Source organism: Stegodyphus dumicola, chromosome X2 (genome assembly GCF_044657685.1).
Source record: "Stegodyphus dumicola isolate Sdum_Otavi_A_Nest chromosome X2, ASM4465768v1".
Classification (NCBI taxonomy): Eukaryota; Metazoa; Arthropoda; class Arachnida; order Araneae; family Eresidae; genus Stegodyphus; species Stegodyphus dumicola.
The window spans coordinates 183,147,790-183,173,592 of NC_140781.1; the positions used below are offsets into that span (position 1 = coordinate 183,147,790).

At 34.2% G+C, this 25,803-nt stretch overlaps 1 protein-coding gene across 1 annotated transcript in view; it reads right to left on the minus strand.

Moving 5' to 3' along the window:
* Positions 1-943: 943 nt before the first annotated feature.
* The window catches only part of LOC118205680 (membrane-associated guanylate kinase, WW and PDZ domain-containing protein 1-like), a 53,993-nt gene continuing 29,133 nt past the window's right edge, over positions 944-25,803 (minus strand). The window contains exon 3 of the mRNA XM_085809060.1: positions 944-1,013. Coding sequence (XP_085665186.1) covers positions 999-1,013 — 15 coding nt within the window. The 3' untranslated portion in view covers positions 944-998. The remainder of the gene's footprint in view (positions 1,014-25,803) is intronic.

Consider the following 25,803-nt stretch of genomic DNA (forward strand, 5'->3'; position numbering starts at 1 on the left):
TAAGACTTTTATATCAATGGGAACAACTAGATTTTTCTTAATATTAATACACTGGAAGTGATACTTTTAACACTTGGAACAAGCTTTTGTAAAAAGACAAGAGAAACTTCTGAAATTTGGTATTTAAAATAAGTACGTGATTGAGAACAACATATTATATTTATAAGCGTTAAATGTATTTTGGAATTGTGCTAAATGCTATGAGAATAAATTCATTATGAAGCATTTAAATGTATTAGCCTTAGTCCATAATTTCATATTTATTTCACTTTTCCAATAAAAATGCTTCCACCAAATGTTACTGTTATGTGTTATTTTTAAGGATACAATTTAGCAACTATACAAAGAAATGGACTGACATAGTTGACACTATATTGAGAATTCTAAAGATTTAAAAAAATATATGATTAAGTCATTGATTTGTGAATCTGAAACCATATAAGACCACAGGATGACTTCATGTATTATTATTATTTTTTTTTTTTTATATTTGATGGGAAGAATGAATACTAAAAAATGACTAGTGTTTATAATTAAGACTGAGCCATAAAGTTAACAAATTAATTAGATTTCATTTATAAATGATCAACTAGATACTGATAGTTCACTTAAAGCTCGTTACTATTCTGTCAATTCCACGTCTCAAAATGGTTAGAGATGTGCTGGCCACATTTCTTAAATCTGAGGAATATTTAGTTGCAATATTTGAAAATAACAGAAATCTGGAATAAAAACAAGTGAAACATATCATCCATCTTCTGTAAAATATACCATCTGCTTTTTTAACAATTAACAAGAATTCAAATGTAACTTTACCAGATGTTCTTTAAATTCTATATGGGGAACATATTTTTATAGAACATATTTTTATATGTCCTAAAAGCAATTATTTTCTGAAAGCTTTACAAATATATTGCACAGTCAATCACAAAAACAATTGCCATTGGGACTTAATCTCTTCTTATACTGGCATGGCATCCATCCATATAAGAGATCATTCAGCTACCATGCAACTAAAAAAAAAATTATTTCAACAAAAAAGTGTTTTAAAGCATAAAAAAAATGTTACATAAAGACAATAAAACTTGAATTTATAATTTCACTTTTAATGTTACACAAAATTTAAATCCTTAATAACAGCACAGTCAAGATTAAATATCCTGTTACATTAAAAACTTCATTAATATCTAATTCATCAATCATCTGTATATTTTGTATGTAATCAGCCTTTATGAAACCAAATTAAAAACTTCATTAATATCTAATTCATTAATAATCTGTATATATTGTATGTAATCAGCCTTTATGAAACCAGTCATACAAGAAGAAATTCCCAATAAGTTACCGAAAAATAGAAATCTGGTTTTCATATAAAAAGCAGGAAATTATGCTTACTTCTTTTCAGTCATTTCCTAAAATATATTTGAAAATTCCAGAACAAGTTAAAATAGGTTCCCGGATAAAAGACCACTGGACAAATCCCATTGTGATACTTGCCCGTGCAACAAATACCTATGTTGATAGCAGCCAGTGACACACTTATGAATATAATTTACTTAAATAATTATTAAATACAGCAATATTATATATCCATAACATTTAAATGTTAAAATACAGTAAAAGCTGGACTATCAATTAACTGGAAAATTTTTAATTTCAGAAAATTTAAGTGACATATAAAAGCAGGGACAGGCCTCCAGAAACCCTGCTGATAACTTCTAAATTGTGAACAGATTTACATTTACACACCTTTCTTACATTCCCTCTTCCCCACTGTTATATCCATCATACTGTTCTAAGAATTCCTCCAGAGAATAGGCCTCACCCAAGGCTAACAGTAACTATAATAGTCCTTATTGTTGGCTCTGACCAGTGGCTTCTCACCAGTTGTGGGAAGTTACACAGTTCAGTTCCCATTAGAAGTCTTTTGTTACTACAAGAGGGGAACATAGATTTCTTGTGGTGAGCAAAAAGGACCAAGGTCACTGCATAGAATCAGGGGGGGCCCAAGAGCGATGCGCAGTGCAGGGAGAAAGTTATGCCACATACGCATGACGTCATGTGGGTGACAGCGTTAGTTCTTGGCATTTGTTTACTTTTGCATCAACAGTTTGATTTGATTTCTGTTGTTAATTTGCTATTATACCTAGGCGGAAGTGACAAATTGTGCTATAGCTTTGTGTCAGAATTATACACGTTAATACGTTACTTGGCGGAAAACACTCTTTACAACCAGATAAAATAACTATTTTTTTAATGAATTTATGTAGTTTTCATACATAACTGTGATGTAATTTTACATTTATTTTTCATTTTACTGCTATTTTACATTTAAATTGAAAAATTTCTCATTTTAAATCATTTTTTATCATAATCTTCATTTTGTGTATGAGACTTACATCGTAGTGAGATATTTAAACTCAATGTCATGTTTACCAATACTGAGTACCTGAATGATTAGTTAATAAATTCGCGTACCCAACTTCATTCACATGTTTTGGTTACTTTCTTTACATCCCAAACGTAATTCTATGTATTGAAGCAGCGTCTGGGTTAAGCTTTGCGAACTAAGTAAACTGATACATGCCTCACCGTGAGGAAAGAACAATTTCTCGACCACACTATGATGCAAACATCGAATGAGTGAGTGACATATTTCCTTCAGTGTTATTTAACTGATGCATACAGGTATGTGTGATGTAATTTAATTGATATAACTTACACATGCTTGAACCTGAAGGAAAACAAATCTGTGTATAATGCTAGAATACAAATAGCGAAAGAGTAAGATATTCTGTTTAGTGTTATTTAACTGCTGCATATGTTTTAATTTGGATTCCATATAACTTGTTTTTAATTATAAGAGAAAGAAAAATAATTCAATATTGAACACATATTTCGAGTATAACAAAAGTATTTTAAGAAACAACCTGATAAAAATACATTAGTAATTAAAAATATTTAATTTGTGTACAGGCTGAATTGAAATTAAGATGTGGTGGTGTATTTAATTATGGCAAAGCACACTAGGGTTATCTGCGTAATAGGTGTGATGTCTTCGTGGAGGACTTTCTCAGGGACTCTGGCTCATATACACGTTACGCATGAGGAAAACCACGAAAACACACATGCAGCCAGCCCGTTCGCGGGATTCGGACCAAACTACCAGTGTTCAGCGACTTTACCGCTCAGCCGCTGGTGGGCCGAAACTAAGATGTATGGCAAGTTTATTATTATTATTATTGTGCATATATGTGTAAGAAAATGTATTTTAATTGTTCCATTTTTAATGTATGGAAGGAAGAATAGGATGCCAATATCGAAGATTATTTACTATAGCAAATAATCACGTCAGGATAAATGTTATATAGAAATCTTGGCAGTGTAAGGGATTATAAGAGTACTTCTAGATTATACTGAAAATATACGCACTTCTGCTAAAATCTGAAGTGAATCAGTATGAAGTGACTTTTCACTTTTTAAAGAATGCGATAAGTATACTATTTAAATGTATAAATGACGGATATTAAGAAATTTGTAGAATTTTATGGTATTTAAATATGAATTTGTTAAGTCAAATCTTTTTATATATACTTTTGCTTGAGATATGTAATTTAAACTGAAAATCACGATCATATATTTCTCATGGAATGTCAAAGTTCATTTGTATTAAAAAAAGTGCATGAGCAATGAAAATAAATAGAATAATACTTTTTGATTATGTTTTTACCATGGTCTTAGCAGTTATGCCATCATGTGTTCTGTTCAACAAGATTTATTTAGTGCAAACAATACTACGAAAAAATATTGAAAAATACCTTGTTTTACAATATTTATTTCCCTTAATTAACTTAAATATCGTTTTTCATTTTCTAATGCTTTCCTTTACGAAAAGAATTTAATGTTTACAATTATTTTCAGCATTCGTACGAATTCTGTGCATAAAATAAACATTTTCTTTAACAAAATACTTAATCGGAAAGTATATACCGGTATTTCCGGAGTATCTACCACATATAAAATGATCATTTTGCTTTAGTTTACATTTTTTCCATTACCAAAATCATGTAGCAGACGCGTCGGCCGATGTTTCTTGTCTCCCGGGTGACGTCACTACCAGCAACCAATGGCACGCTTTTTCCGTTCCTGGCCTAACCTTAGTATATTAAAGAACCTTGGCATAGAGTGGAATTTGGAAGTGCACTTGAACACAGGTGTTCTATCAGAAATTGTTTTCTCCTGTTTTACTAACAGATTTTTCATTAAATTGGTCCTCAAGTTGAATAGGCTATAGGTAACAATTTCTAAACATCTTTTAGTGTGACAGGAAATTAATATTGTATCTATTTTGATTAATTATCCATCTACTGACTGAAAATCTTTGCCAGAACTTGACTGCAAAAATGGAAGATTCTTCAACATATAAAAAACAAAATAATTAAGTTTTGAAAAAGGTGAAAACAAGCAAAATTTAATGAAAGACTTTAGCATCGGATTAATTATAATTTATGACATTAAACTGGGAAAAAATGAATGAACAATGGTGATACAAAGTGCAAAATTATCATACAAAATTTAAGTTTTTGATATGCTATATCCTTAACTTGAATCATGATATTAAATAAAAATTGGCCATTTTCTTTAAGCTCCCACTGGAATGAACGGTGCAAATCTGGCAACATCTCCTTTAATTTTCATGATGACGTTTAATAAGAAGATATTTTAATTTCATATGCCAAAAGCATAGCAAATACATACAAATTTATGTGTGAAGTTTTTTTTAAACGTTACATAATTAATTGTAGGCTTTTGATTAGAAGCTGATAACAAATAAGACAGTTTTTATAGTATTAGACCTGAAATTTCTTTCTCCATTAACAGGACTTTTTGCCAATTGCATTTTATATATTATTATCCGGAAATTTTATTTACCAAGAATTTGCATATCCCAAGCATTTCATAGTCCATCTCTTAACATCAAGACGCATTAGAAAAAATACTACCCCCCCAAAAAAAAAACTACAGCTAAGCAGCGTCGCCTTGCATTTTCCCATTTACCGCTGCTTAGTAGTAGTTTTTGTTTTTCAACATTTTTTGTAGTATTTTTTCTAATATGTTTTGAGATAGCTTAAATTTTATTCTACATACATATAAACTTTAAACTTTGAATCAAGTTAAGCTTTCACCATTTTTTAATTTTCTTAATTAGTATTTCATATATTTTGAGTTTTTACTTTTTGAATTACAATTGGATCTTTACTTTGTGTTTATACTACTTTGCAAAGGAACCGAAGTATCACTTTAGATCATAGGCAATAGCTAGAAGAATTTACTTTTGTCGCATAGGCAATAACCACAGTGGGTTTATTTTTGGTGCTTTTATCCTCCTGTCACTGTTAAAAGGTTATAGTACTAGAAAAGCATAAAAACAGTATTTTAACACATATCACATTGTGAAAATCTAACTTAAGCATTAACTATAAAGAATACTTAAAATTTTTTTTTTTCAAATCCATTGAGACAATATAAAAATACACAGGTTTCCATGCCACCCAAGAGGTACTGTGCAAGCTCGTTACCATGCTGGTTCCCCTAAACTAACATTTTTACATAGCTGCTCTTTTGGTAATGTCAATTCTGAACATTCAAAGAAAATTATATCAGCTAGTTGAAAGAAAAATGATAATTTAAGGCCTATATAAAAACTATGTTACAAGGCTTTAAACAGCCAATTTTGAAGCTAAGTACCATCAAGTGTTACTAAAAATAACAAGACAAGACCAATTTAATACGGGAAATACATTTCGGAATTAAATTTTACAAACACTCAATTCAAGGTTTAAAGCAAGAAAAAAGAAAATTCATACTAAATGCAGTCTTTGAATTTACAAGTTACGACAGTAAAATATATAAAAAAGCTTAGGGCACAGGAAACACAAGATAAAATACTACCTACGTGAGTTTAATGCTATATCAATAGGTTAGAAAACAAAAATTAAATAATATTTAAAACAAATGAATTATATATTTAACATCTATATTTTCACAATCTCTCCACCTAATTGTGTAAAAATAAACTTCATAAATTCATATGAATTGAAAGCCTGTTTAACATCTAAATTTCTGCTAATCTGATAGGCATAATAACAAATGAATACTCCACAACTCATGCCATCATTCTGAATAGCATGATTGGGAAACGAACAATACCAATTATCACATATATCTAAAACATTATTAAGGATACTTTGCCACAAATGAATTAATGAATACACAGAATTTTGAACGGCATTAAAACCAAGTGGATCATAAAACTGAAACATTCTATCTTTAATCTTTGCAACAAGTAAAAGCCAATGATTATTATTGATAAGAGCTGGAATAAAAAAGAAATCAACAGATGCAAAATCAGCTTTTTTCCATACATTTTGAGTTTTATTACCTGACTAAAAAAATGGTGTTTGGTAACATTTGGCAGCTATGGAAGAAGTATTATGAAGAATGGTAAAAAAAAAGGCATCAATAATATTGTCACTAAGCCAGCCAAGCTGAAAATTATTATTTACAGCCTTCAGGGCTAAAATTTCTTCATTTGAAATATAAGGATCAAGAGATTTTATATCGAGAAATGTTAGAAGTGTTTCCCCAGCTCGCAGAACACATTTTGAAATATCGGATACATTAAGCTCAGAGGTAAAAGAATTATATTTAAGTAAATTGCTACCCTTAACCTTAATTGTGGTATCCTGTGATGATTTATGATTCACATTAATATTATTTGATAACCCTAACAAACCTTCCTTGACATTTTTTTTATTATAAGTATCCGGATAATCTAGAATTTTACGTTTTATACCTTTCACAGATGTTGTACGAAACAGAGTTTGATGTGATAATTTTAAATGGTTGATCTTTACATTATGGTAAATTGGCAATTTTTTGGCGACCAACTCTCCTACAGCAACCCTCTATTTTTTTTTTCCCGCCGCCATTTTGTCTTCACGAAGTAAAGACATGTTTCTTTTCTTTTTATCAACTGAACACTCCTTCCAACAATCTACTAGCCGAATTACACTTATGCTAGAAATTTTATCTAACAAAACTGCTTAATCATGACAAATATTCACTGCAAAATTGGGAAAAAGTGCACAATACCATACTCCTTACGCGTTTTTCAAAATAACACATACACATAAACCATGTACACGCCGACTTATTTTTACTTAAAAAAACATCCCAGAATTGCACAAAAATGGCATTGCGCACACTCTTCACTATATCCATGTACACTGCTTTTTTCTCATAAATTAGAAAAATTTCACGAAAATACATGACAATTTTCTCAATCTTTAAACCCGGTAAAAAGAACATATATGAAATTACCTGATCGCGAAAAAGTATTTACCCTTTCCAAATATGAACATTTCCACATATAAAATAAATAAAATATCCAAAAACTTTTACCTCTAAATCATCTATTACATTATAAACGTCACCAACGAATTCATACCGCAAACTTTACAAATACTTAGTGTCAAATATTTAAATTATTTCCATGCACGTTTACTTCAACTTAAACGTATACCAAATTCCTACAAACATAAAATTCACAAAATAACTATCATTTAATTAAAATATCACTAAACCATGTACACGCCGACTTATTTTTACTTAAAAATACATCCCAGAATTGCACAAAAATGGCATTGCGCACACTCTTCACTATATCCATGTACACTGCTTTTTTCTCATAAATTAGAAAAATTTCACAAAAATACATGACAATTTTCTCAATCTTTAAACCCGGTAAAAAGAACATACATGAAATTACCTGATCGCGAAAAAGTAATGAACATTTCCACATATAAAATAAATAAAATATCCAAAAACTTTTACCTCTAAATCATCTATTACATTATACACGTCACCAACGAATTCATACCGGAACCATTACAAATACTTATTGTCAGATATTTAAATTTCGTGCATATTTTTCATGCACGTTTACTTCAACTAAAACGTATACCAAATTCCTACAAACATAAAATTCACAAAATAGCTATCATTTAATTAAAATATAATTAAATTCAAAAACACTACTTAAAATATAAATGAGCACATACATTAAATTAATACATACATAAATACCCATTCCGAATTCACTTTAGTTACGGCCATGGGATCCAAAAATTCACGAACACTGTTTCACACAACACAGAATAAAGCCACATACAAAATTTCCAGATTTTTTCCCGATTTCCCCCCTTTTCCGATTAAAGAACCGTAATTCGTCCATTAATATCACATGACATATCCCATGATCTCTCATTTCCCTCACACAAAATAATGCGTAATCGGATCTGAGTACTGCTCAGATTATTATCAAAGTGCCAGGTAGTAACCTTTATCGCCTCCAAAATGTCGCCAAACTACCAGTTACCATATTGTAAAGATCAACCTTTTAAATTTGGAGCAACCTGAGTAAATGGCATTTTATCAGAAAAATCTTTCAAATGGTTTGATTTTATTGCACCTTTACAATTAGAAACTATATCTTTTAAATTCTTTGTTATACTAGGTATTAATATCTTTTGGATTGTCGGATGCGGCAACATAACTAATAATTCAGACATTAAAGTCTTACAAGTGTTAATTTTAGGTTCAGTGTTACACACAACAGTATCTGAAATAGCATTAAATTTTTTAATCAATTCTAGAGGGGAGGAGTTTTCTGCTTTAAGAATATCTGTTGCAATTACAGAAGGACTTGGTTGCCTGCATGTAATTGAGTGTATTTTATGTACGTGTTTACATAGTGTGCTGAAGTCTGGACAATTACAATTATATAAATGATGACACAGATTTAGACAGGAGAGGTTAATACACTTTGAATAACAATGATCTGTTTCTGAACATAGTTCATGCAACCGCTTAACTGTATATTGAATATTTTTACGTGTCTGTGATTTTATAGACCACAAACAAGGATGTGTTTCTGTTACATCACTATCAGATATTTTCATTCCAGATTCATGTCATTTATTATAAGTTGGCTGGTAGATGCTCTCTTTACAGTTAATTTCAACTTTATACTTATAAGCCATGTAAATATCTTCTTCAATTTTTAAAAGCACATTAATTAAATTATCGAGGCGTCTGTTAAATTTACGTTTTAAGTACATAGTTTTCAATTTATTGTGAAATGACTCACAATACATGTTAGTATCTGTGAATGCATGAGGGAAGTTTCTGTATGCCATTGACCACAGACTTGCTCGGCAATAATAATACTCCTCAAAATAATTTACAAACGATGGTGCAACAGCTCGAAACTTTTGAAGGAAATTATCCATCATAGAAATAAATAAAGAAGAATTAGTTTCTTCAAGCAATATAACTAAATTAAAATAAATTTCATCCCTAAGTTTTTGACTTGAAACCATTCGAAATAAACTACGTTGCCATGCACGATGTACATGCCATTTACATAGTATATGTTTAATATCTGGACCAAATGGTTTTTCAAATGCAGGATGTGTAGTTTTATCATAATCTGTCATTAAACAATTAATATTAAGCTCAGGTATTACACATTTGAAACTAAGAAATAAATTGTACATTGTATCCTGATCCAACTGATTTGAAATAAAATGTGCTACGGGGTAACCACTACCAAATTCATCTGGGACAATTAAATTTAGCAAATAAAAATCATACTGATTTGTTTTGTGAGTAGAATCTATACATAAAATCCTGCTACAACCTTTAATCATCATTTCTTTTTGCTCCTATGTCTGCAATCCTAGTGCAAAAGACAGAGTGTCAAGGCCTTTCGGACCATACAACGTTGGTTTTCCTTGAGGTTTGTAAATAAGAATAGGGTCATACGATTCCTGCCTAAGTTTCTCAACTATGGCAGCAACAGAAAGTGAATCATCACTAAGAGAAGAAATCATTACACGCTTTACATAGTAATTTATAGTCCTACATGTTACAAAATTATCTTTAATACTTAAGCTCTCTCTATTATCACGTGATCCACTTCCATCTCAGATAAATTCTTGAATTTGATTGGTGGAAACACCTAACTGAGCATAAGTTTTGATTTGATCACGACAATTCTGACTAAGCTGTTGAAATTTGGTATTTTCAAACGACAGCTCATGATCGTGACCTGAATAAAAAATAGCTGTCGCAAGATCTTGTTCCTCAGAAACTAAAATTCTGGATGGACATCTGAAGCCTAATGGTAAAGAACCTTTAAGATTTTTTCTACTTGAAATTGGCACTGGTTTTTTTTTGTGTTACAGTGAAGTGACAACAATAATAATGGTATGCTTTATTAACTTTATGTTTACTCCCAGAACACTTCTTAAAAGAACTGAATGTTTCCTTAGAATGACATTCTAACCACAGCTGAAACTCCACCATTGATGAAAATGTAAGCTCCTTCACATCCATCTCAGAATTGTGAAATTCAGCCAAATGTTTATTATGATCACTAATAAACTGGAAGGATGCCTTGCAATCAGGAAAAACACACGGTTTACGAATATTTAAATTATTTTTAGAACAGCAAAACTTCTTATGATGAAAAAGGTTACTGCGGGTTTTACAGTCTATTTCACAGTTGTCACAAATATATGATTTTGAATCAATTTCAGAAGACACAGACTTACACCTTTTTTTATGATTAAAAAATGACCGTCTTGAAGCATATGACTTCATGCATACCTCGCACGTTCTTGGATATTTATTTTCTATTTCATCATTCTTTATGGTAGTATATAAATTATCCTTATTTAAAATTTTACAGTTACGTTTGTGTCTTGATAAAGTTTCTTTACAAGAGAAATCTTTCTTACAACATGGACAAATTATAGTCTTTATATCTGGGTTAACAGAGGTAATAACTTCGCAGTTTTCTTCAACATACCCATTTTCAGATTTCTGTACATTACTTTCACCCTGATTAGAATCATTTGCACCCCCAAACTTAATGTTAGAACATTCTGAATAATTTTTAAGAATAGAAAACTTGTTAAAATGAAAATATGGATGGTAAGAATTAAAATTTGCACAAGAACCAACAACTGATGGGCAAGTATTGGAATTGGTGACAAGCTGAGTAGATGAAACAGAGCCTCAAAAGCCAGTAGGCTGAGAAGTGACTAACGACATAAAAGAAAATTTAGATACAGATATAGTAGCCTTCTGCAAATCTGAATCAGAGCAAACAAATGAACCCTTAAACACTAGAAAATTCGACATGGAAGTACAAGAATTGAAACTGATACCAAGATGAGATGATGATGAATTGGAATCCGAAGAGCCTGCAGGTTGAGATGATAATACTAGAAAATCCATGTTTTAAAACATATGAGTAAAGTGGCTTAGGAGGTGGATCCAAAAAATTTACACTAGTGCCAAGTGAATATTCAAGAAGTGGAAAATCTGATAAACTAGGAATACTGGGATTAGTATTCAAAACAGAGCTAGTAAAACAATCATGCTTTAAAACATCTGAATAAAGCGGTTTAGAAGAAGAAACATGGCACAAAAAATCTCTAGAATTACAAACCCGAACACTGGAAACTAAAGAACGTTTCACAACATCTGAAAAGAGTGGTTTGGAAACAGAAGCACCAAGATTACTACCCAAATGAGTACTCAGAACAGAAGGAATACTGGTTAATGCTGGAAAACTGCTAAGGGATGTAGAACAAAATGGTGCAGTTACCTCTGCAACAGTCAAACTTATCCTGATATCTTTTACAAAAATTTTCCCCAGCTGCTGATTACCTCTCCGATTTAGGTGTAAACCGTCTCTGGATAAACAAGTACTCCAAGAATAGTCAAAAGAGCTGCAAAAGAAAAAGCCATCTTTACCTTCGTATGTTGCGAGAAATCTTGAATTTATGTTTAGTATCTTCCTATTAAGTTCTTGTAGGTGATACGTGTTACAATCTCGATATAAATCCGGGCATCGTGGGAGAACACCTGAAAACAGAATGACCTTCGGGTTTAATCGTTCAATTCCCTTATATATTTACGATGAATTTCATCTGAATCGTCATTTGAATTATTGGTGCCAACGTGGACAAAAACTAAATGAAAATGGTTGTTCATAAAGGCAATCTCACGTGTCAACCTTTCAATCCTAGCTCCTGGAAAGCAACGAAAATCAACTTCGTAATCAGGTAAATTCGCAGACAAATATTCTTGTATATATTTAATCATAGAATCCCCGATTATGAGTATTTTCATCTTTTCAGATTGCTTAGACAAACACATAACTAAAATAAGATAATTAAAACACAAAATATCAGCGCTAATACTACGTACCTTGCTTCCCCCACAGCAGCACGTGCAAGCAAAATGACGAAAACGTGTATTGCTTACTTCGAAAAATTACATTTGGCTTCATTTTTCAATTTTGGCACAAATTACGGTAACCTCTTAGTGTTGCCATCGGTCACGTGAGACCCGCTAACTTCCATAAACTCTCAGCGTTTGTCGTCGCATATATCTGCAAACCTCCTGCCAGGCGGCTCACCGCAGCCAGACACATGACAGGAACTTTGTAACTGAATGAGAAATTATATCTGTCTTCAGAATTAAAGAGAAAATGTGAGCACAAAAAAGCAACTTGAATAACTCACATTGAAAAAATGTTTAATAAAGTAAGAAAATAAATATTAAGTTTTTTTTTGCCAATTTTGTTACCCTTTAGATCACAAATGCTTCATTACTTCATAAATCATGATTTCATATTTTTAATTTTATAATCTCTAGTTGCCATCTCACTAGATTTAAACTCATGATCTAATATCCAAAAAAATCCCAAATCCGGAATGGCCAAAGTCCCGACAAGTCTGGATCTCGGACTTTGTACTGTATATTATAATTTTGTGGCAGTCTGAGGTTCGGCTGCATGCATCACCAGGCGACTCCTGTTGTGTACCTTAAAAACTGCCAGCGCTGTGGTGAACTCGCACACTTCACCGTTAGCTCGATCGTACGATATACGAAACTTTGTGTAGAAGTTTTCTGTTATGTTACGATAGTTGTGTTAAAATATAGTGTGTGTGAATAAAGTTACGTTTAGTGAAGTGGAATCATGTCTTTGAAGGATATACACTGAGCCATAACAGCCACGCACCATAAATTGGCGACCCAGCTACTCACATGAAGCTGCATACTGGTTGTTCGTTCAGGAGCCTGGTTTTAGGACTTTCGTGTTTTCCCCTTCAGCCACTGACATGGAGGAGACATCTGCTGTTAAGATACCAATTTACAATCCTATTGAACCGGCATTGTGGTTTGCTATGTGAGAATCAACTTTTGCTTTAGCCACACCCAAGCCTGTTACGGTTCCAAAGACAAAATTCGACTACTGCGTCACTCATTTGCCGCCGGAGATTGCTTCGTTGGTTTGAAATATCACACTTCGGGAATGTACAGATTCTTCTTACGAAGACCTCAAACCTGCCATTACTGAACGATGTGGGGAAAGCCGTACTAAAATCCGGAAATCACTCACAGGTGAGAAATTTGGAGAATGGCTTTTTGTCTCCAAATTCATGGCAAGGCGTACTGAAAAATACAATGTGTCTGAATCATTGTTATTGATTATTCATGCAGCAAAAAAATGCCACTAAATGTCCAATCTATCCTAGTGTTGGTTGAGCCGCTCGATTCGTCAAAAGCTGCCAGCATTACGGATAGAATATTGGAAGTTACACCCACTCAGGTAAGCGCAGTTTCTTCACCAGTGTCTGTCAATGTATCTAATAAATTTTAAAATGGATTCCCTACTGAATGAGGTCTGCAAATTGCATGGTGACGTTTTGTCTCTACAACGATCACGCAGTGTTTTCAAAAATCGCTATAACAGTAAGCGAAGCCCTTCAACTAAAGCTGCTTCGAATTGTTCCTATTGCTGGTATCATCGCAAATTTAATGGGAAAGCTAAATGTGTGTTCCACCATGTACGTTCCAGGGAAACAAAGAAAATCAAATACAGTATTTCTGTGTGACATTGGCTCAGATGTCAGTCTTTCCGCAACCAAAAATGAAGCATGTCAAACACCTATTATGACGTTTTCTGCAGCCAACAATACTCCTATTCTGGTTTACGGACAAAAATCTCCAAGTATTGACCTTGAACTTTACCGCAATTTTAATTTTACTTTTTATGTGTTTAAACCGTCAACAAATGTTATTGGATTTGATTTTTTGGATTACTTTGGTTTATTACCTGATTTAAGGAACAAAAAATGTGTTGATTTAAAAATTAATTGCAGTGTAATTAACACACGTTTGTATTCTGTTAAAACAATTATTACAAATTGTGTTTATGATAAATTACTAACTATTCTTCACTGTTGAAGCTTACTGATCTTAATGAGACTGTTAAGCATAATACTATGCATTTTATTGGAGCTATTGGTCCTCCTGTTTCATGTAAGCCCAGGAGACTAACTCCAGATAGATTAAAAATTGTTAATCATGAAATTTAAAAAATGATCAATTTAGGTCACATGCAACCCTCCAAAAGTAATTACTACTCTCCTCTTTACATGGTGTCAAAGAAAGGCACAAACGAATATCAAACTGTGGGAGATTTCCGGAGGTTAAATGCTCAGACAGTGAAGGGCAAGTATCCTATTCCCATCATTTGTGATTTTGCAGCAGAGTTGCATGGAGCAAAGGTATTCTCTCGATTAGACTTGGTTAAAGCATATTATCAAACTCCAATTAATCATTCTGATACGCATAAAACGGCTATTGCCACTCCTTTCGGGATTTTTGAGGGCACAAGAATGCAGTTTGGGTTATGCAAGGCAGTTGCAACCTTTCAACATTTTATTGATGAACTAACTCCTGAGCTGCCAGAAGTATTTGCTTTTGTCGACAATATATTGATTGTGTCAAAGGACGAAAATTAGCATTTGATAAACTTAAGAACTCTTCTTGAGAGATTAAGTAATTATGGGTTAAGAATTAACGTATCTAAATGTTGTTTTGGTTTTACATCATTGTTTAGTATTTTTTGTTACCAAACGAATTACTAGTGTGTCTTTGCAACAATAGATGGTGTTGCTGCCTGATGATTCAATTCTGGTTGCTATGGTAACGAACTTTCAACTCATAATTTATGTGATTTGTATTCTATTCTTTTTTGTTTTATTAATTGCTACAGTGCTTGGAGTGATGTGAGCTGTGTCGTCACGTGGATGGCATTCCTTCAATTTCAAAGTGTTATGTAAAATAAAGGTGATATTACAGCCCGCTTTGTTTTTGTGAACTTATTCTTACCATTCCTGGTTCGTCGAGCCGGAGAGAAGAGTTAGCGATCTTTGTATATGATGTGATTTATTCAAATATTAGCAAGTTAAATCACCTTCGATTTGTGGATTAATAATCAGTGTACTTTCGATTCGATTTGTGGATTATGCATGTGGCATCTGTGGTGAAATCAGTTTCGATTTTTGGAATATTCCCGTGGCATGGTGTAGGGTAGAAATTTCAACATCGGGGTGAGTACGTTCCAATATTTCATCTTCTTTTGCTAGAGTTGCTAGTATAAGATTTATTGTTATTCATAATGGCTGATTTGAAACCAGTTTTAACTAAAAAGAAGGTTCTAAAAAGCAATATAACAACGTTTAAAGGCAAGGTAAATTCGAATTTAGAACAAGCAGAAATTTTAGAGGTAAAGTTGTTCGAAACGAAACTAAATGCTTTTAACAGTGAGCTTCGTTCTATTTATGAGAAAATATTTTTGTTGTGTCCTGAAAAAGATTATGATACATTCATTACTGAACAACAAACAATACAAGAAACTTTAGATGAATTATGGATAACTATAAATAAAAAGTTACAGAAACTTTCCAGTGACTCTGTTATCGAAACAAGTAGTGTAGCAAAAGTAAATTCGTCTGACGTTCGATTACCAAAATTAGAACTTTCTAACTTTACAGGGGAAAATATAGATGAGTGGATTAGTTTCTATGATCTTTTTAAGGCTAGTGTAGATAACAATCCGAATATTTCTAAATGTCAGAAGTTTCAATATTTAAAGGCTTCTTGTAAAACAAAAGCTCTGTCTATTATTGAGTCAATTCCTATTTCTGATGCTAATTATGATATAGCGTTGCAACTTTTACAGGAACGTTATTCTAATAAAAGAGAATTAACTAATGCATTAATCCGTAAAATGTTTAATTTGCCAAATGTTTCTGATTCAGCTCAAGCTATTTTACATTGTGTTCATGTAGTGAATGAATGTGTACGCTCTTTGAAATCTCTTAAGCTAGAAGTTTCTGATCTTTCTGATGTTCTTTTTGTTTATCTGATAACTGAGAAATTAGATAAAAACATAAAATTTTGGTGTGAAAGAACTTTGAAAAAAGATGAATTAGGTACTTTAGATAATTTACTCGAGTTTCTAAAAGACCACGCTAGAACCCTTCAGAATAGTAGAAACCAATCTAAAGATTTTAGGAAATTTTCTAATTCCAAATTAACTTCTTTAGTGTCGAGTAAAAACAGTTGTATAATGTGCAAGGAAGATCATTCTCTTCACAAATGTCGTAAGTTTTTAAACTTAAGTGTCCAAAAAAGAATCGAATTTGTTAAGAAACACAAACCTTGTTTTAATTGTTTATCTTCTCAGCCTCATTTAGTGAAAAACTGTCGTAGTTTACATAAATGTATGACGTGTAAGTTACCTCATCATACTGTTCTTCATTTTGATCGAAATATCAAAACTAGTGAAAATGAGAAACCAAAGCAAACGTCCTCACTCTCCCCCAAAGCCGAAGTGTTCTTACCAAAGAATGAAGTCATTACAAATGCCACAACATGTACAGGACAATTTAGTTATTCTAAAGGTGAATCAAAACGTGTATTGCTGTGTACTGCTCTCATTAAAGTTAGTGATTCCAATGGTAAAGCCATCCCTTGCAGGGCTTTACTAGACTGTGGCAGTGAAGCCAGCTTTATAAGTGAAGAGTCTGTCAGAAAACTAAAGTTAGGTAGATTTAACAAAAAAATTGAAGTGTCGTGCCTTGGTTCGTTCAACACTGTAACAAGTGGAGAAGTGGAATTAAATTTTACCCCGCACTTTGAGTCAAATTCCAAATTTCGAACATATGCATTCGTGATTCCAAGGATAACTTCAGATGTGCCTAACGTGTCGCTTCCTTCTAAAATTGCGAATCATTTTGACGATCTAGTCTTAGCTGATCCTAAGTTCTATGAAAGAAAACCTATAGATATTTTGTTAGGTGTAAATGTATTTTTATTATGCTTAAGGAAGACATCATAAAGAGAGGAGAATCATTACCCTTTGCAATTTGTTCTCAGTTGGGTTGGATCATTTCCGGGAACACTATTACTGATGATTCGAATCTAACTAACACTTTTACAGTGAATAATCTTCAGTTGAATACAAACGAATTAGTTGAAAGATTTTGGTCTTTAGACTCCATTCCGGAAGTCAAATGTATTTCAAGTGAAGATAAAAAATGTGAAGAGTTCTTTAAAACAACACACTTCCGTGATCAAAATGGTCGTTACGTAGTGAAACTTCCATTTAAAGATAACCCTTCAAGGTTGGGTAATTCTAAAGATCTTGCTATACAAAGATTTAAATCTTTAGAGAGAAATCTCTTAAGATCTCCTGATACATATGATATGTATAAACATTTCATGAAGGAATACTTGGATCTCGGGCACATGGAACCGGTCTGTAGTTCAGAGTCCCCAAGTCAGGCATACTACATGCCACATCATGCAGTAATTAAGGAATCTAGCTCTACGAGTAAAATACGTGTGGTATTTAATGCTACTAGTAAGTCTTCATCAGGACTATCTCTTAACGACATATTGATGACAGGTCCCAGATTACAACAAGAGCTGTTTCCAGTTTTGGTCAAATTCAGATGTTACCCAGTAGTTGTCACAGTTGATATCATGAAAATGTTTAGACAAATTCTAGTTAATGAAGAGGATAGAAACTTTCAAAGGATATTTTGGCGGGACAGTCCAAGTGATCCTATTCAAGAATTTCGACTTAATACTATCACATACGGCACTGCCTCGGCTCCATATTTGGCTACTCTTGCTTTATACCAACTTGCCTACGATGAGCAGAATGACTATCCTTTAGCTTCGAAGGCTGTACTTCAAAACTTTTTTGTAGATGATTGTTTGGTAGGTGCTCAAAACACTGAAGAGTGCAAAAATCGAGTAAATCAACTCTTGCAAATGTTAGAACGTGGAGGATTTCTTCTGCGTAAATGGTCATCCAATGACTTGTCAGTGTTAGAGAATATACCCCAGGAGTTGAGAAATGATTCTGAGGCTATGAAAATTCAAGACGATAGCTAAATCAAAGTTTTAGGAATTAATTGGAACCCCCGTGAAGACTACTTTAACTTTTCCGTATCCATTTCTGGTGAAAATTTTAAATACTCTAAAAGAGATATCCTTTCTGATTTAGCGAAAATATTTGACCCATTGGTTGGCTTGCTCCTTGTATTATTTATGTCAAAATCTTGATACAAGACATGTGGAAACTCCATTTATCGTGGGATGAACCTGTTAGTGATGAGATTGCTAACAAATGGAAGATTTTCCGAAATGATTTACATCTTATTCAACAATTAAAAATACTGAGATTTGTTTTGATTCCTGACGTGAACTATATTGATATCTGTGCTTTTTGTGATGCCTCCAAGAAAGGCTACTGTGCAGCAATTTATTTGCGTCAGTGTCACGTAATTTGGACATCAAAGTAACACTCTTAACATCAAAAACTAGAGTTGCCCCTCTGAAAGTGCAATCATTACCTCGATTAGAGTTATGCACTGCAGTTTTGTTAGTGAATTTCCTTAAATCAGTGTTAGAACATTTAGAGTTTCCTATACGTAAAGTTTTGGCCTGGACAGATTCAACTGTTGTATTGTCCTGGATTTCTGCAGAACCATACCGTTGGGTTCCCTTTGTTGCAAACCGCATTGCTAAAATACAGAATACAATTCCTAATGTAAGGTGGAACCGTATCAATGGAAAGCGGCACCCAGCTGATTCAGGTACAAGAGGAATGTTTCCAGCAGAATTTCTGAAGTGTGAGCGATGGTTCATTGGACCTACTTGGTTATATTCATGAGATTACGAACCATGTCCTGACAGTGAACATATTGCTGATGTAGATTATGAAGGAGTTCGTAGAGAAGAAAGAAAAACTTGCATTTCAGTATCTTGTGCGGTAAAGGAAAATGGCATTTTTAAACGGTATTTATCTTGGACAAAATTACGTCGTATAGTTGCATTATGCCTAAGATTTATTTACAACTGTCGAAACTTCTCCGAAAATCGTTTGAGAGGTTTTCTGACAACCGATGAGCTTCGATTAACTACAAAAACAGTGATAAAAATGTCCAAGAATCATATTTTCCTCAAGAGCTTTCTTATTTAAAAACATCGAGAGAATTAAAAGGTGTGAGCAGCCGAGTAATACAATTAACTCCCTTCCTTGATGAAGAAGGCGTCATTCGAGTAGGTGGTCGCTTAAAAAATGCACATTCCTGAAAATAGCAAACATCCTATTTTTCTTCCAAAGGAAGGACATGTCACTAATCTCATCGTAACTCATTACCATGTCAGTTACTTGCATGCTAGTCAAGAGTTATTAATAACCACTTTACGAATGCAGTTTTGGATTCTTGCGGTGAGAAGCGTAGTGAGAAACATTATTCACAGATGTATTCCTTGTATTAGAAATCGAGGCAAGACTGTGACCCAGATAATGGGTGATTTACCCTCGCCCAGAGTTCAACCATCAAGACCTTTTGCAGTCACCGGTGTTGATTATGCTGGTCCATATTCTATTAAGTCCCAAGCTGGGAGAACAAAAACTTTCAAGTGTTACGTATCCATTTTTGTGTGGTTCTCAACAAAAGCTGTACACTTGTAGTTAGCCAGTGATCTATCAACTTCAACGTTGTTAGCAGCTCTAAAAAGATTTATCGCCCGACGAGGCAAACCATCTAAAATTTCGAGTGACTGTGCTACTAACTTCAAAGTGCTAGTAAGGATCTGAAGGAGATTTATAAAAATGCAGCTCGCATTGAGAAAAGCAGTGAATTATGTGACTACATTACCTCAGAAGGTATAACTTGGTTATTTAATCCTCCGATATCTCCTCACTATGTTGGCTTGTGGGAATCTAATGTGAAATCCATGAAATTTCATCTTAAACGAGTATTAGGATCCACACTTCTAACTTACGAGGAATTTTTAACAGTGCTTACACAAGTGGAAGCTTGTATGAATTCCCGTCCTCTTTGTGCGATGTCTAGTGATCCAAACGACTTTAGCGCATTGACTCCAGGTCATTTTCTGATTGGAGCCCCTTTGCTTGCCATTGCGGAATCTGACTTGAGTGATGTGAAATCTTCACGACTTAAACGTTGGTCTCTAGTTCAACAGACTGTGCAACATTTCGGGAAACGATGGTGTGCAGAATATTTAACACTTCAACGTGCTAAGTGGTTTCGTGCGTCTCCAAATCTAAAATGGGGTGATTTAGATCTGATAAAAAACGAACAACTGCCTCCAAACCAATGGAAAATTGGAAGAATTGCCTTAATTCATCCAGGTAGTGATAAAAACGTTCGAGTGGCTACAATCCATACAGCCGCTGGTGATTTCAAACGAGCTGTTACTAAATTGTGTCTTATCCCCAATCATGACTAATATGAACTATGAACTATTGACTTTTTTCATATTATTGAACTTTAATTTTAGTTATATTTTCAATTAATTTTTTTGTTAATGTTATTATGTATGCTTTAACTATTTGTCTTTTTTGAACCCTTAGAAGGCTTCAAGGCCGGGGGCTATGTTTAGTATTTTTTGTTACCAAACGAATTACTAGTGTGTCTTTGCAACAATAGATGGCGTTGCTTCCTGATGATTCAATTCTGCTTGCTATGGTAACGAACTTTCAACTCATAATTTATGTGATTTGTATTCTATTCTTTTTTGTTTTATTAATTGCTACAGTGCTTGGAGTGATGTGAGCTGTGTCGTCACGTGGATGGCATTCCTTCTATTTCAAAGTGTTATGTAAAATAAAGGTGATATTACAGTCTGCTTTGTTTTTGTGAACTTATTCTTACCAATCATCTCTGGAGATTTGGGGTTTTCATGTATCGAAACAGGGTTTAAAACCTTTACCCGACAGGGTGGAAGACATTCAAAAATTTCTTAAACCAAACATCAAACCAAAATTTCTTGGCGTATTTAACTTTTAGAGACGTTTTGTCCCAACAGCTTCAGATGTTTTAGCTATCTTGAATAGGTTACTGGAAGGCCGCATTAATAAAAGGAAAACTTCACAACCAAGCAAAACAAAAGAATACCCTCTTGAATGGGACGACAAAGCTGAGAAAACATTTGAAAATGCAAAAAGGGCAGTTGTTGAAACAACCCCTCTCAGACACCCAATTCCTGGTGCAACCTTGAAACATTGTACTAATGCATCGAACATTGCGACTGGTAGCTCATTAATGCAACTGCGCAATTCAGTTTGGGAACCCATTACGTTTCTATCCGTGAAACTCAGCAAAAGTCAAAGGGAATGGTCAACTTAGGATCGAGAACTATTGGCTATTTAATTGTCTATCAGGAAGTTTCAGCACATGCTTGAAGGCAGGGGTTATATAATCTACACTGACCAAAAGCCCTTAATAAATGCTTTTTAGCAGAATCACGAAAAATGTTCTCCACGACAACTTCGTCATCTTGATTTCATAGGCCAATTTTCCACTGACATATGATATATCAAAGGTCATGACAACATCATTGCTGATGCCTTATCTAGAGTTGAAAAAGATGCAGTATCTGATAATCAACACATTATAAACAGTTATCCGAAGCACAAATTCAGGACTCTGAAATTCAAAATTCTTTATCTCAATTTTCACCAGTTTTTAAAGTAGAGAAACATAATTTTCCTTTAGAAGATGTTACTCTTTACTGTAATATGGACACAGGTATATCTTGCCCATTCATTCCTGAATGTATTCGCTCTCAAAATTTTCAGCAGATTCATTGTCTTTCTCATGCAGGTATTTCAGCTTCAACAAAACTAATTACTTAGCGCTATTTTTGGCCTAATATGAAGAAATTTATTAAAATTGCAGTTTAATCTTGTGTACAGTGCCAAGTTCTAAAATTCATATACATTCGAAATCACCGTTGGGTACCTTTTCTTTGCCTGATACTAGATTTGCACATATCCATTTTGATTTCATAGGTCCTCTTCCACTGTCTGAAGGTAACCGTTATTGCACAACAATCATTGACAGGTTTACCAGATGGCTGTAAGTTATACCTACTGCCGACATATCAGCTCAGATGACTTGCAAAGTGTTAGTGCATAACTGGATTGCTAGGTTCGGCTGCCCAGTATCTATAACAACTGATCAAGGCCGAAATTTTGAATCTCAATTATTTAAGGATTTAAGGAAGATTTTGGGTACACATCGCATTAGAAATACTGCTTATCATCCTCAGTCCAATGGGCTTATTGAGAGGTTTTATAGGCAATTTATTGCAGTTTAAAAGTGTAATAATGGCTGATAACAATCCAAAATGGTCTGAAATTCTGCCTATAAATCTCTTGGGTTCAGATCTGCCATTAAGGAAAGATATAAATGCTACTTATGTTGAACTTGTTTATGGTACCACACTTACATTACCCTCAGATATGCTGAATGCTACTAATTTCGTATCTCCTTCTGAATATTATGTGTAACAGCTTCGATCAGTCATGCATTTAATTAGATCGATTCCAACCTCTAGGCATGTTCAACCATCAATTTATGTACACCCGGCACTTCAAACCTATTTTTATGTATTTCAGCATACTGATTCTGTTAAACCTCCTTTAACTTTACCTTACACTGGTCCTCATGCCGTAGTTAAATAAATGGCCAAAAATTTTATTAGTGAAGTAAATGAGAAAAAGATTACAGTTTCAATCGATTGTTTAAAATCAGCATATACACTGACTACCGATAAGTATTTGGACACCTGTGATAGAAAAGAAAAACTAATTTTATTCAAAATCAATAGTTGGTAGAACCTCCACGAGAGGTAATTACAGCGTGAACCCTCCAGGGCATACTTTCCACAAGTCTTTGTATGGCAGCTAGTGGTATTTTCTTCCACTCGGCTTGGAGAAGACATAGAAGTTCCTTCGCCAATTTTGCACGGGTATTGCACCCCTGAATTCGGCGATGCAACTCGTCCCAGAGGTTCTCGATAGGGTTCAGGTCTGGACTCTGGGCAGGCCAGTCCATTCGATGGAACTCCATTCGCACCATACCAAGCATTGGTTAACGTCGAAACATGACAGCTGGCATTGTCGTCCTGAAAGTAACAGGGGTTCAACCCGTAAAACTGCCACAACGTAGGAAGCACATTGTCATCCAAAATAGTGCAGTAGGCATCGGAGTTGAGCTTACCATGAATGGGGACCAAGGGTCCCAGCCCATACCAGGAGAAACACCCCCAGACCATAATTGCACCTCCGCCGAACTTGACTGTTGGCACGCCAGGCACGTAGACGCCAGACCCAGTCCCTGCCATCCGAACGGTAAAGGTTGAACCTTGATTCGTCACTCCAAAGAACCCGTTTCCACTGATCTACGGTCCAATTTCGATGTGCTTTGCACCACATTAACCGAGGAGCTCGGTTGGACTTTATGATCAAAGGCTTATGGGCAGCAGCACGACCATGAAAACCAAGCAGATGTGCTTCCTTACGGATGGTATTCATTGAAACAATACTCCCGGATGCCTGTTGAAACTCCTCGCTGATGAGGGCCATCGGTTGGGTGCGGTTCCTCCGAATTTCTCTGGGCAGCACTCATCGGTCTCTATCTCCTAGTTTCGTTTGTCTGCCGACTCGGGGCACATTCCGACAATCACCCGTCACCTTCCACTTCTTAATCACATAGGCTACTGTCGATTTTGAGTACTTCAGATGGCTAGATATGTCCCTTAAGAATCGGCCACATTTGTTATACCCGATAATTATACCTTTCTCGAAATCAGAGCTCCGAACTGCGAGGCATCTTGCATGCGACTAAAGCCGATGCTGTTTCCTACACGATATATACCAGCGGAGTCCGTGACCTACCTTAGGACCGCAGATATCGTCATTTGCATAGGTGTCCAAATACTTATTGGTAGTCAGTGTATGTTGTCAGAATGTATAGATTCACCTGTAGTTCCTCAGTTTCCGCAGGAAGTCTGTGAAAACTCAAAAATTACTCCAAAACAAGTCGTTACCCATAGTGGACGTTGTGTTCATTTTCCTGAAAAACTAATCTTTGTAATGATTAAAGTTTTCTCTTGTGGCTTGCTGCAAAAGTCATAGTGTGTAATAATTTACTATTGCATACGTATTGGGAGTTACATAAAATTCTTATTAACTTTTCATTATTTGTGTTTTAGTTATGCATTGTATGGGTATACATTTTAATTAGAATTTAAGTGTATTATTATTATTATTATTATTATTGTACGTACATTTTTAAGTATAACTTTTATGTGAATGTGTATATTTTAAACTGGAGATTTGTAGCCAGCTATCCCCTTTAATGCCATAACTGTGTCACTGGGCTGGGGATACTCTGTGGCAGTCTGATGTTCGGCTGCGTGCGCCACCAGACCACATCATGTTGTGTATGTAAAAACTGCCAGCGCCACGGTGAACTAGCACACTTTTAGCTGGAGCGTAAGGATGCACGCAACTTTACGTAGAAGTTTTCTGTTATGTTATGATAGTTGTGTTAAAATATGGTGTGTGTAAATAAAGTTATGTTTAGCAAAGCGGAGTCATGTCTGAAGAACATACATCGAGACATAACACCCGCGCACCATAATTTCATTACACAAAAATTTTATACCTTAAAGAGTATATCTTTTATGGTAGATTTTCGTAATGCTTGAATTATGAGGGAAAAGGAAAGTCAAGATTCCTACAGATGAACAAATGTTTTTCACCCGTTCACTGCTGTTTCTCTTTACACCATAGGAGGGCTGTTTTTGCCCAAAAGTCTGGTCTTTGTGTGAACCATTAGGGCAAACTGGAAAAGCAAAACAGTAATTCTTCATTCATGAATCGACAATCTGCAAGAAGCATTGGTTCCTAGTGACCCCCTTCATGGATGCAACACATAATTCTAAGATAAAAGTATAAAAATTAGTAAAAGGGGGCGACGTAGGGTGATTTCCCTACTTCTGATTTTTACAGTAGGTCTCTAAACATATTACTGTCGGCCCGGTATTTAGATTTGTTAATTTTGCAATATCAATCTTTCAAGATAGAAATATTCCACTTCCGATGAACTTTCCAAGAAAAACTTACTCACATTTAGTTTATAAATACAGAAAAGTCATAAAAATTCCATGCAGCTGATGTATTCCATCGCTGAAAATAAAGGCCTACAAGAATTGTTAGTGTTCTGTGGCTTCAGCAACTAGATTTCTCACTTTGATTTTGGAACTAGAAATATAATTACAAAGATCTCTATTAGAGATCATAATTCATTATTTTTTCACACATGTAAAACCTGGTTATAGTCAAAGCTGTATGTAGAGTTAAGCGTCGTAACTTCAATGGGGTAACTTGCGCTGTGAAATGACCGCAGCGTATATGCTGTGGAAACACAATCAGTAAAATTGCACGTGCTCCTTTTCTTTTTAGTCATTGGA